The sequence below is a fragment of the Schistocerca gregaria genome, chromosome 7 (assembly GCF_023897955.1).
Source record: "Schistocerca gregaria isolate iqSchGreg1 chromosome 7, iqSchGreg1.2, whole genome shotgun sequence".
Classification (NCBI taxonomy): Eukaryota; Metazoa; Arthropoda; class Insecta; order Orthoptera; family Acrididae; genus Schistocerca; species Schistocerca gregaria.
The window spans coordinates 75,991,324-76,004,147 of record NC_064926.1 but is presented as its reverse complement, the minus strand read 5'-3'; the positions used below and the strand labels follow the sequence as shown (position 1 = coordinate 76,004,147).

The 12,824-nt window shown below is 39.1% G+C and overlaps 1 protein-coding gene across 1 annotated transcript in view; it reads left to right on the top strand.

Moving 5' to 3' along the window:
• LOC126281289 (multidrug resistance protein homolog 49-like) overlaps positions 1–12,824 on the top strand; it is a 290,653-nt gene that overhangs the window by 238,713 nt on the left and 39,116 nt on the right. The window contains exons 18-19 of the mRNA XM_049980112.1: positions 7,542–7,745; positions 7,981–8,222. Of these exons, the coding sequence (XP_049836069.1) occupies positions 7,542–7,745; positions 7,981–8,222 (446 nt within the window). The remainder of the gene's footprint in view (positions 1–7,541; positions 7,746–7,980; positions 8,223–12,824) is intronic.

Sequence of the window (12,824 nt, the reverse complement as noted above, 5' to 3'; positions counted from 1 at the left end):
GGAGAATAATTGGCAATTTTGCAGAAAATGGTCTCCTGCTCACAAGCTCCCCGTCTCGAATGATATCAGGCAACTGCGAGTTGATTTACACAAGCACATACCCTCGTATATAAATGTTTGTGGTTATCAGGCTCTAGTAATATATGATAGGCAGCCAAGAACCTGCGCATCTCGCGGCGGTACAGGTCATGTCCACTCGCAATGTATACAATGCCGAGTGGCCCAGCTACCTGCAGGCGAAGCAGTGAGACCCCCAGCCATGTCAATGTTGCCTTTTAAGTTACGTAGCTGCAGCCACTGGACAACTCCTGACACTACTCGGGACACTACTCAGGATGATGCAGCTCACGACACTGAAGTGATAATGGAAGTTAGCGAGTCGACGGTGACAACACAACCAAAGAGTCAAGAAAAAGAACCAAATATCTCTGTTCAAATAGAACAAATCCCTAAAACCAATTATAGTCCTTCAGAGTGAGCAGTCTCTGGAAAATCACAAGGAAACCTATCCCATCACTTCCCAGAGAACAGGACCAAGCGCAAGAAACCGAAGAGGCAATGGAAAATGTTGAAACCTCCCCAAGAGTCAGTCCTCCGAGGAAACATAAAAAGAGGAGACTAGCTCACAAGGGCGCTGTACAACTGGCACCGCCTTTGCCAGAAAAAGCAAAGCAGATTAGCAACAAACTGCATGAAGAGCAACATAGTAATCCGGTTCCGAGTATGCAGGCACCTGACCCCTTGTAAGCCAAATCAAATACACCATGCCACATGTCAACGGACCATTCGTCACACGAGAGATTGAAGAAGCTAGCAAGTTTCGATGCAGACAAGGTTTTCCCTGATGCTGGAAATGTAGAAAACAAGACATCGGAAAGCTAATCAACAGAAAACCTGGGCTGATGAATTGGATGAAATGAATCAAGATGAAGAATTGAATGCAACTGGAGGAACGGAACAGACTCCTGCCCAAAGAGATCAACTGAACACAATGGATACATCATTGCCGGAACATACATGAGAAAAAGAATTTTCCTCCGACAGCACTTCGTATGATGAATATCGACTTCGGTAATGAATAGGACAATATGAACACAGCACAGGCCTACAAAATCGCCATGTTGAACATTAATAATATGTGCTCCTCCCTGCATTTACAACATCTGCAAGATTTTCTATACGCAAATGTCGTTGATGTACTACTCTTACAGGAAGTAACATATATTAAATTAGAAAATATATGTGGGTGCAATGCCATAATAAACCCCGGTATTAGTGCAGAGCTGGGAACCGCAATTCTCACGAAAGAAGGCATCCGTGTCACACAAATAGCAAAACTTGAAAACAGTAGAGGAGTTGCAGTGACTTAATAATGCCCCCAGACACCGAATTTCAAGTCCTCAGAACTGGAAAGAATAGTCCACCAAATGCAGTTAACCGGTACCTGGGAACATACCCGTGGCGCACAGTGCGGTTTCACATATTTTACCTGTCACTCAGCAAGCAGGCTAGACAGAATTTACATCTTGTCCAACTTTAAGAACCATGTACTCCAGTCTGAGGTCTGGCCCACTATGTTTTCTGACCACGCCGCATACATCACCACAGTAAATTTGGAAAAAACAAGAGACTTACTGAGCGAGGGGCATATGGAAACTCTACATTACACATCTACAAGATGAGGAATGTCGCGTAGCATTTACTAATGTGTGGCAAGAATGTGAGAAACTATTCCTGCTATACAATTCTGCGATAGCTTGGTGGTTTCAATGTGCTAAGCCTAAAATAAGAAGAATGCTGATCGATTACTCACGACAGAAAAGTTTCTGGATTAAAAAGGCGACTGAATTTTATTTTAGCTGCCTTACAGACCTGTACACCCCCGGACACACGATTAATGGAGAACTTTAGCTGGATTCGGAAAGTTAAAGCAAAACTTTTAGCACTGAAGTGGCGACAGTCAGAAGGTTTTAACCTCAGAGCGAGAATACAAAACATTGTAGAAGGGGAAGAAACAGCTATGTACCATGTAATGTGTGAGAATAAAAGAGGGAACAGAAAAATACTGACAGAAGTTAAGTTATCTGATGGGACCAGTCACACAAAACAGAATGAAATTCAAAACGCTGTTCAGAAATTTATCTCAGATATGATGTCTACCAAACCTACCATCGACGAGGCGCGGCGAGATCTTGTTAGAAACGTATCAGGATGAATTAGTACAGATCAAGTAGAAAATCTCAAAGCTGAAATAGAAGAGCACGAATTGAAAGACACAATAGCACAGAGTCCTAAAAATAAGTCTCCAGGACCTGATGGTATCTCCATGGAATTCTACCCAGTGTTCTGGTCACAAATGAAAAGAAAGTTGCTATGCATGTACAACGAACTCATGAATGGAAATGTTGACGCTCCCAAAGAATTTCCTGAAGGGATCATAGTTCTAATTCCTAAAAACTCACTTAGCAAAGCAATTGAAAACCTTCACCCAGTAACATTACTCTACAGTGATTACAAAATGGTTATTAACTCTGTAACTGGCCCGTACCAAACATGTGTAGGCAAAGACAGAAACATCTATTAGAATATATGTGAATATAGGGATATAATATCAACCGCAAATGAATGCCGAATAAAATGTGCTTTTGGGTCATTAGACTTCGAGAAGGCACTTGACAGAGTAGATCATAAGTATCTCCTCGGAATCATGGAAGTAATGGGATTCCCACCACGATTCGTGAGGATTATTGAACAAATTTTGAAAAACAGTGTAGCACGAATAATGATAAACGGACAACTAAGTAGGTCTGATTGTGTCTGTGTATGTATGTATGGATGGATGGATGTGTGTGTGTGTGTGTGTGTGTGTGTGTGTGTGTGTGTGTGTGTGTGTGTGTGTGTGTGTGTGTGTGTGGGTGAGTATACACCTATCCTTTTTTTCCCCCTAAGGTAAGTCTTTCCGCTCCTGGGATTGGAATGACTCCTTACCCTCTCCCTTAAAACCCACATCCTTTCATCTTTCCTTTTCCTTCCCTCTTTCCAGACGAAGCAGCCGCCGGTTGCGAAAGCTCGAAATTCTGTGTGTGTGTTTGTGTGTTTTATTCATTGTGCCTATCTACCGGCACTTTCCCACTTGGTAAGTCTTGGAATCTTTGTTTTTAATATATTTTTCCCATGTGGAAGTTTCTTTCTATTTTATTTACAACTAAGTAGAGAGATTGAATTGACTGGATCCGTACATCAAGGTTGCCCAATGTCAATGGCCCTTCTCGCAATAGCAATAGAACCTCTCCTCGTGACACTCACGCACCACCTAAAAGGATTGTGTATAAACAACAAGAAAATAGTGTCCAACGCCTACGCAGATGATGTGGGCAGCTGGCTGTGGTGGCCGTGCGGTTCTAGGCACTGCAGTCCGGAACTGCGGGACTGCTATGGTCGCAGGTTCGAATCCTGCCTCGGGCATGGATGTGTGCTTGTGTTTAAGTAGCTCTAAGTTCTAGGGGACTGATGACCTAAGATGTTACGTCCCATAGTGCTCAGAGCCATTTGAACCATTTTTTGATGTGGGCATCCTGGTTATAAATGAATGTGAAGTGGCGAAGGCTCTTCAAATTGTACACACATATGAACTTGCTTCTGGTGCCAAACTAAATAAAAGGAAGTCAGGCATCATGAACCTAGGCAGAGGAACATGCATGCAAAATCGGGGTCAATTGATGGAAGTATCCACATTGAAATGTTTGGCTATTGAATTTATGAGCAACAACCAACACACTATTGCCGTCAATTATAAAAAACTACTTGCAAGCGTACGAGCATCTGTACAAGGAAACAGTGTGAGGCAACTGGACGAGATGCAGAAAACCACACCAGTAAATGTGTAAATAACATCCAGACTTAACTATGTTGTCCAGGCTTTCCTGATACCATTAGAAATAGCCAGAAGGATTTTGTCCGCGATAGGAGGCTTTGTAAGCCAAGGCAACATTTTCAAAGTGAAGTTCAATACACTAACACTCCCCACTAGGAAAGGAGGTTTAAACCTCTTTGATGTCAGTTACAGGTCATGAGCATTATGTGTGTCAAATGTGCAAGCAATGGAAACAGATGACCGACAGTTTAATGGCCCACTTGCTGAATGAAATTGCTCCAGCAAGCATGCAGCCACCAATAGATGTGCAGCATATACCAGCTGGTCTTTGTCACCTAAAAACTTTTCTCGTTGAGTACAGTTATATCTCATCGAGGCTCTCAGAACAGCAGGTGACGAAAGTAAAGGACATCTATACATATTTGATGGAAGCAAAGGAAGGAAATATTATTGAAAACAAATACCCCGACAACGGCTAGTCTGCAATTTGGAAAAATATCCACGATCGGAACTTACCCTCTAAGGTGAAAGCAACTTGGTATAATGTAGTCAACATGAAAATATCAACTAATTCCAAATTGCATGCTATATATATCACAAATTCGCCCTTGTGCGCGTCATGCAACCCTCTTGACACTGAAGAACACTGATTCATGTGCAAAAGAGTAAGGGACATATGGCATATAGTTAAGCAGAAATTAGCGACCGTATCAGAACATCTCCAACCATTTTCACCGCTGCAGATTTTCTGACTCCAGACACAGTGCCATATCCTAATACAAAAAGAAATGCTGTTAACTGGCTAAAAGGGCACACTGTGCACTATACCTTGAAGGCAGAAAATAAAAGCAAAGAAGATTACTGGGTGTATCTAACGACTCAGCACCATCATATCATGCGGACAAAAGACTACAAAAAAAAATTACGCATGCTTCCTAAATAGAATCATGGAATAAAATTATACAGAGAACAATAATAGATTAAGATTGGTTTGGAATTGAGAGATGTCAGCCTTGCACGCTTACTGATAAATGGAACCAGAGTGTCTTCGATCCTTTCACGAGACAGTACAGAAAAGAAATCAAGTCTGTGGCAAGACACACCGGACTACATCCTCATGAAGAAATTAGACCTCAAATTTTATTTTTTTTTTTTTTTTTTGAACATCTTATGCAATACACAGAGAAGTTTTAAGTTCTAAAAAACGTCTTTCAAGGGGATACAAGATTTTATGTTTTCCTTATGAAGATGAGAGACTTCAAATTTCAGTTTATTTTAATATACTTGTCTTTCCATTAGGAAGAGGAAGATTCATTTCCTTTAATTAATATTAAGAAGAAATATTTACTCTCGTTTATGTTAGCAAAGGTAATTTAGGCATCCAGCTTACAGAAAAGAAATAGGAAGCCTACAAAAAAAGGTGGCTGAGCACTCGCAAAAAGTAAGAAAAATGAGGATTTGGCATCAAAAACATAAAAAGTACATAAAATAAAAAAGTAAAAAATAGTTGGTAGGAGGATGGGGGGGGGGGGGGGGGGGGGAGGACTGGCAAGAATATTAGCACTTCATTGGATAACTGTGTGCCGTAGGCCACAAAGTGCAACACCACCTGTTGACAGTGCAGGTCCTCTTCTTCATTATGATTGTCGGACACTTGATAAATTGGTTCAAGTGCAGGAGCAGTCTTCTAAGATATGGCTGTAGTAGCCGAAACCTGAGAGAGCAGAATTATACCCTGCAGCAGTTTCTGAATTTGCTGATCCTGTTACCGAAAGATGTGAGGCAAAGAAACCTCCACCAGTGGGACATGCATGATAATGTAAAAGGACTCTCAAGCCATAAGCAAAAATATGTTGCCTGTCTTGGGGCTTGAATTGCCATATAAATATGAAAAAGATTTTAAACATGGCTGGAACAGCAACTGTTAAAATTCTTCACGATAAAAGATGACAGCCAAAACAGTTGCACGATAAAAATTTATTAAAGTTCTTAATTATTGATGACACCTTTGGCACAATTGTTTTATTAATCTCCATTGTATGATGTAATTTTAGATTTTTTACTTCTGATGAAGGTATATTTCTATATACTGAAACGTCGGTCAAGAATTTTAATAAATTTTTATCCTGCAACTGTTTTGGCTGTCATCCTTTATCATGAAAAAGGCACCAAATAACCACTGAAAACAATACAGGTCAACAGAATAAACAGATAATTCCATTGGCAACAACACATGAATGGAGAACAACCAGAGTGACCCCACAGATACTGTTGGAAGATTTGCAGAAAGTGACTAACACCGCTGAATACAGATTGTGACAACATTAAAATCAGGAATACACCACAAAAAAACCACCTCTCAACCAATGAGGAACACAATGCTACTGCAGCAAACAAACTAACACACAGCAAAAACCATAAACCACACATGAAAATAGTCCCATCACCATTCTCCGCTATGGCAGGTGATTACTGAAATACTACATGCGCAACTTCAACTCAAAGACCTTTATTCTCGTTGCCTCTCATACTATATGGTGGATGAGGAGAGAGAAGTCAGCTACAACAACTAACTTTAACACACATGGATCCAGACTCATTACCATGGAAAGATTGTGGATGAGAAGGGAGAAGACGATGTTAAAACACACTATAACACACATGAGAAACAGGCTCATCGCCACTAGTGGATAGCAGATGAGAGGGGAGAAAACAACAATAAATGCTTGTGTCCCTCATGTGAGAAGCAAATGCCTCCCCTACGAAAAATGACAGATTCAGAACAACAGTGAAAAAAACATATTACCACATTGCCATTGAAGTATCCTCATACTGAGGAGTGACTGAAGACACTTTGAAAGAAGAACTGTTTATTAATAAAACAGAAATGAATTATAATCTCCTTGGATGAATATCCACAAATCTACATACAACAGAAATCTCTCTCCTGTGTGATGCACCTACATGACGGGGACCAGAGCCATGGTAGACGGCGGCATGAAGATCTGGGATGTCACTGGACCAGTGCTGCTGGCGCATGATGATTGACATACTGCTGGTGAAGACCACAATAAACTGGACATGATCTTCTGGTGGGGAGTGCTGAGATGAAACTGCTGGTACTGTCAACTTAAACAGCAGGGACTGAACTGCTGATGTGGCCAGATTGGACTGCTGGCACTGCTGACTTGAGACAGTGGGCGTAACTCACTTACTTCATATACTGAATGACTTGTAATTATCTTCATTATTAACTATCTTTGTTTCTGATTCGTACCTTGAACTATACAAACATTTAAGGAAATCTTGGAACGCTTGTCTAGGTTTTTCTCTGTCATTACATAAATTGCAATCTACCATCTTACCCAGATAAATTTCTGTTTTCTCTTCTTCACACTCTTATTCTTCTCAGCTGTAACCTTCACCATGGGATACAACATATACATTGATCCACTATGCAAGCAGTAGTACCCAACCTTTTGCAGAAATATAGGGAAGAAGAACAATTACAAGTGAAAGATTAATGCTGTTATCACACTCTGCATTAGTATATCACCAATAAAATTCATTACATATGTTTAAAAAATTGATGAATGCTGTATTATGTATGTTATTTTTTAACTGTCTTCATTTAGTGTGTCTAACATAAAATTTTGTTTTTACACAGGCTACAGGGAGTCGTATAAGCACTATCCTCCAGTCAACTTCAACTCTTGTAATTGGATTTGCACTTGCAGTATACTATAGTTGGAAACTTGCACTTGTGGCTGTACTTGCAGTTCCCATTGTCTTCATTGGTGTTTATCTGGAGTCACGACATATGCGGGGGCAAGGTCTTCATGAAAAGGAGGCCCTTGAAGGAGCATCAAAGGTAAAGATAATATTTGCTCTACATAAAAATGAAACTTTGTGTTTACAAGAAGAGTTTAACTAGATATACTGTGTAAGTGAAAGTGTGACAGAAGACTGTCACCAGCGTTTATTTAACTATGAATTTTAATTTGTAAACCTACATGTTTCTGAAACATCAACTACAAAATTTCGTGTGTTACTTGAATTTGATCAGAAATATGATTTGTTGTTCAGCAACTGTATGTGTTTTCCAGATTGCTGTAGAAGCCATTTCCAGTATTCGAACAGTGGTCAGTCTGGGAAGTGAGATCACCTTCTTGGAAAAATATACAGCAGCTCTTGCAGAATGCCATAAAACTACAAGAATAAAAACCAGAGCTAGAGGATTGGTGTTTGCTTTGGGGCAATGTGGACCATTTTTTACATATGCGTTTACCCTGTATTATGGCGGCTACCTTGTTGCACATGAAGGACTTCAGTACGAAAATGTCATAAAGTAAGTAACTAATTGTGCCAAAAAAGACAAAAAATGATGTTTAAATATGGCAATGATTTATGTATATCACACTTTTTTTGGTGTAAGTAGATAACACATATAACTCTGCCATGTGAAATGGATGGGGAAATATTTTGTGTTTTTATCAGTTGTACATTCGACTAACCATAGGTACATTAATCACTGCAAAAAATAAAAACATCTGATTGCAATCCCGCCTTCAAATTGTATACTCGGCTGTTTTTCCTCTGCAATTGTTTATCTTCGCCCATTTTCACTGTCGCTCAGAACCTGGGTCAGTGGAGTCTTTCCTTATCCCATGTGGTAAGTCTCCCCTGACCCTGGATTCTAGGCGATTTTTTTATAACTCTCTCCATTTCCTAAATCTCACCAGTCCTTTTCCTTCATCCCTTTTCCTTCCCCTTCAGCCCTTCTGCGAGAAGGCGTGATTGGCTCCGAAAGCTTGCACATTTCCCTAACTTATATGTGTTTTCTCCTGTTGTCACTTGGTGTGCAGATTTTTTATCTATCCAGTTATATGTGCCAGATGTGTGCATAATGCAGTGTGACTTCAGTAGTGAGGTGATACTTGATTCATTTTGTGTAAGTATACTATATGTATATAATTTCACAATTAACTTTTAATATTTCTGTGTTTGCACTACTTAACAGTAATGCTGCTATTGGCTCTATGCTCTATGCTCTGAATATCTGCTATATTTGGATGGCAAGACAACGTGACATAAGCTATGACTGGGTGACAAATGTGCATAGCATTCAGGATTTCATTGCTTCGCAAGCTGTTGTGTTGTATTTGGTTGAATTCGTGTTTATATTTTCATAATAAAAAAATATGCAGCATGAATGTTGCTGCTCATCAGAGAAGTTTCCAAAAAGTGCTATTTATTGATGGGTTTCATTTCCTGAAGTTCTGGGGAGTTCTATGCAGGTGTATAAAACCTTCACAGTTCAAAGCATTACTTACTTTTTCAGCTGCAAAGGAAAGTATATTGTCACTTAACATGGAAAAAATATACTTCACCAGGTGTATCTCTTAACCTGGGAAATGTGTATTTTCACGTAGAGAAATGATGTTTTTAATCAGGAAAAATCCAGAATTTTTTTTCTCCCCTTGTCTGTGTGTACACACTTTGGTGTCATTGATTCATGGCTTTCAGGATGTGATGTGAGAAAAGTGCAAGATGGATTTTGCACAATCAGTGTTTTTGGAACCTGTGCAGGTTGTCGTGGAGGAGTTCATTCTCTCTGAACACAGCTGCAAATTCTGTGTAGAATCTGAAAGGAGTACTATATTTTCTATGTTTGTACAACATATGGAAATGAGTGCGACTGGATGGTAATTTTGTGGCTCACTTTCTTGTGGATGGGTGTGACCAGTGCTTTTTTTCCAATTACTGGAGACAGCCCCCTCCCCAAGGGAGTTATGGTATATTACAGTTAAAATGGGGCTAACACAGCTGCAAATTCTGTGTAGAATCTGAAAGGAGTACTATCAGGCCCTAGTGCCTTGTTTAATTTTAGCAATTTTAGCTGTTTTTCAATGCCACTAACACTGCTGTCTTTAAACTGAAGTGAACTGGGTGGTACATGTATGTCTTCCTTAGTAAAGGAACACTTGAAAATGAAGATTAATATTCCTGCTTTTGCATTGCTGCCCTCAATTTCAGGGCATGCCTTTTTTATTTATTTTTTATTTATAGAAAACCTAGAGGATAAGTTTGGGAAAATGGCGGTGCTGTCCAAAATACGCAATGGGTCAGTCCTGATTCAGACAATATCTCGAGTCCACTCATGGGCATTGCTTGCTTGTGACGAGCTGGGTGATTTTCCCATTTTGGTCACTCCCCATAAAACCCTAAACATGGTCCAGGGGATTATTTTTCATCAAGACCTCCTGTTGCAGTCTGACAATGAGCTATGCTCCAATTTAGAGTGACAGAGTGATCACTTCATGTGGCATGTCTATAGGGGATCTAAAGAGAATAGGGTTGCTACTGGTGCCTTCATCTTGGCCTTTGAGGGTGATCCATTACCTGAAGAGGTTCAATATGATGGCATACCAATGAGATATAAAATGATACTTCCCTCCCCCCGTGTGGTGTTTTAAGTGCTGGAAACACAGGCATGTGTTTTCCCAGTGCAATTCCAATGCCACATGTAGAGACTGATGATGTCCACTGTATCTGAATACTCCATGTGCCCTTCCTCCAACCTGTGTCAACTGTGGAGCGCACCACTCCCCCTGCTTGCTGGACTGTGTGGTACTCCAAAAGGAGAGGAAAATTATGAAGTACAAGACCATGGACAGGCTGACTTACCAAGAGGCTAAACAGAAAAAGGTTGACTTAGTATTAAGAAAACAGTCTTAATTGTGTTTTTTATTTATTTAGTGATGACCAGTTTCAGCTCATCACAGGGGCCATCTTCAGGGCAAACATACTGTGAAATTACAATATATATCTTAGACAAAACTAATGATAACCATCTTAAAAGAGTGGATTGCATAAATATAATGTTTTACCCACTGGTCAACTGCTGGTGGCATCACATCTACCACGGTGTGGCAGGAGACTGTAAGGAATTTACCTTATGTCTGGGTTTCTATAGCAAGCTATGAGCACATGAGTGTAAGCAATGCCACCAGCAGTGACCAATGGTAGATGTCTAGGCTTAAAAATTGAAGTATAAATACAATTTGTGTTAAGATTACAATGTAAAGAAACCGTATTCATTTTAAAAAACACTGTTACATAAATAAACATTAAAAAGTACGAGAAAAAACTTTTCAACGTCAAACCTATAAAAGAAGGTTAGTAAGTTGCCTTAACTTCATTCATAATATACTATACAGTTTCCTGTCTTTATTCTATTTACTTTATGCTTATTTATATCCTATTTCTATTATTTAATAATGTAACAAGTTTAAGTGTACCTCTGGTCCAGGTAATGTAGATGCTGTTGCCATGGTAGCAGCCCAACATGGCTGTCCTCTCTGCCACAATGTTATCTGTTGCCTAGTCGAGGCGCTATGGACACTGTTGAAATGGCAGCGGCGTAATATGGCTGCCCCCTGTTGTCCGTCACCTAGGCAAAGATAGGATCAATACACACTTTGGAATGGCTGCATCATCATAGTGCAAAAGATATTGGCCACCTACATTATATATAAAGGTGTCTGCCAAAAATACAAGCATTTTGCCTTTATATTTAATATGATACTAAAAAACGATATTTAGTGAGTGATGATGTATTGATTTTTATGTTAACGGATGTCGGTTGTCGTATTGCTGTTAGCTGCATAAAAGAAAATAATTTCTAAGTAGTTATGTACTTGTCGAACTGTACATTATGCTGGGAGAAGTATCAGCTATGTCCATTACTGGTTTATGGTATGGACATCATCATTAGGACACCGTAGCACTAAATGCCACATAGGATTATCATAAAACTGTGTAAAGTTTAAAGTAAATGTCTTAAGGTCATAGTTAGATGTCATGTAACTAGAAAACTTATGGATGAGAGTTAAAAAGGAATGCATAATGGTAATTGTCAAAATTACAAGAAAGGAAAAGTATCATCTTTGCATGCAAATAATACTTTAGAAAGGCTCGAAATTGTTTATGATGTATGAATATCTCCCAATTTCCTAAGACTTCCATCATTGGACTATGTGTAGTATCTTTAAATCTTCATTAGTATTCATTTCAGCATGTTTTTCTGTATCTAGGTACTGTCCAAAAACTGATTTACTGCATGATGATCGTAAAGTATGTTCTTTAAACCTTGTCTTGAAGTTTCTGCCAGTCTGCCCAAAATAAAGTTTCTTGCAATTCTTACATATCAATTTGTAGACTCCTGGTTTGGTGAGTATCCTACATTCGGAATCTTCTGTACCATGTCGTAAACTATTGCCAAGGGTGTTTGAGGAGAAGGCTGTTGTGATGTCTTGAGTTTCTAAAAAGTCTATTCACTTTATCAGATATGTTACCCATATATTGCATTTTCGAAAAAATCCTCTTCTTGGTTCACTGAGGTTGACTTGCCTGTTTTTCACATAGTAGTGTCTCTACTATAGTTGATTCATGTCCATTAGTTATTGCTATTTGCTTCAATATATTAATTTCTTTCTGTCTTTGATGTGGTGCCAGCAGTATCCTGTTCAGTCTATTTAACATGGAAAAGAAGAAAGCTCTTTTATTTCTGTTAGGATGGCATGATCTAGCATAAATAATAGCATCTGTTGTGGTAGGTTTTCTATAAATACTAAACATATTTTGTCCGTTAACATTGGAAATGGTGAGATCCAAATAATTTATAGTCTTCTGTTGTTCATGTTTGACTGTAAAACTAAGTTTCAGATGTATATCATTCAGCATGTTCGTCAGGTTATTTATTTCATCCATCTTTTGTAGTATATGATTTTTTTGTACATGTGTGGGTGGTCTCTAAGAAATATGACTTCCTTATTATTGACAAAGATGTTGGCTAAGGTTCCTGCTAATGAGTTGCCCATAGCTAGGCCATACTTTTGTTGATATATTTGATTGTTAAAGGAAAAGTAACTGAAACCTAATGTAACCT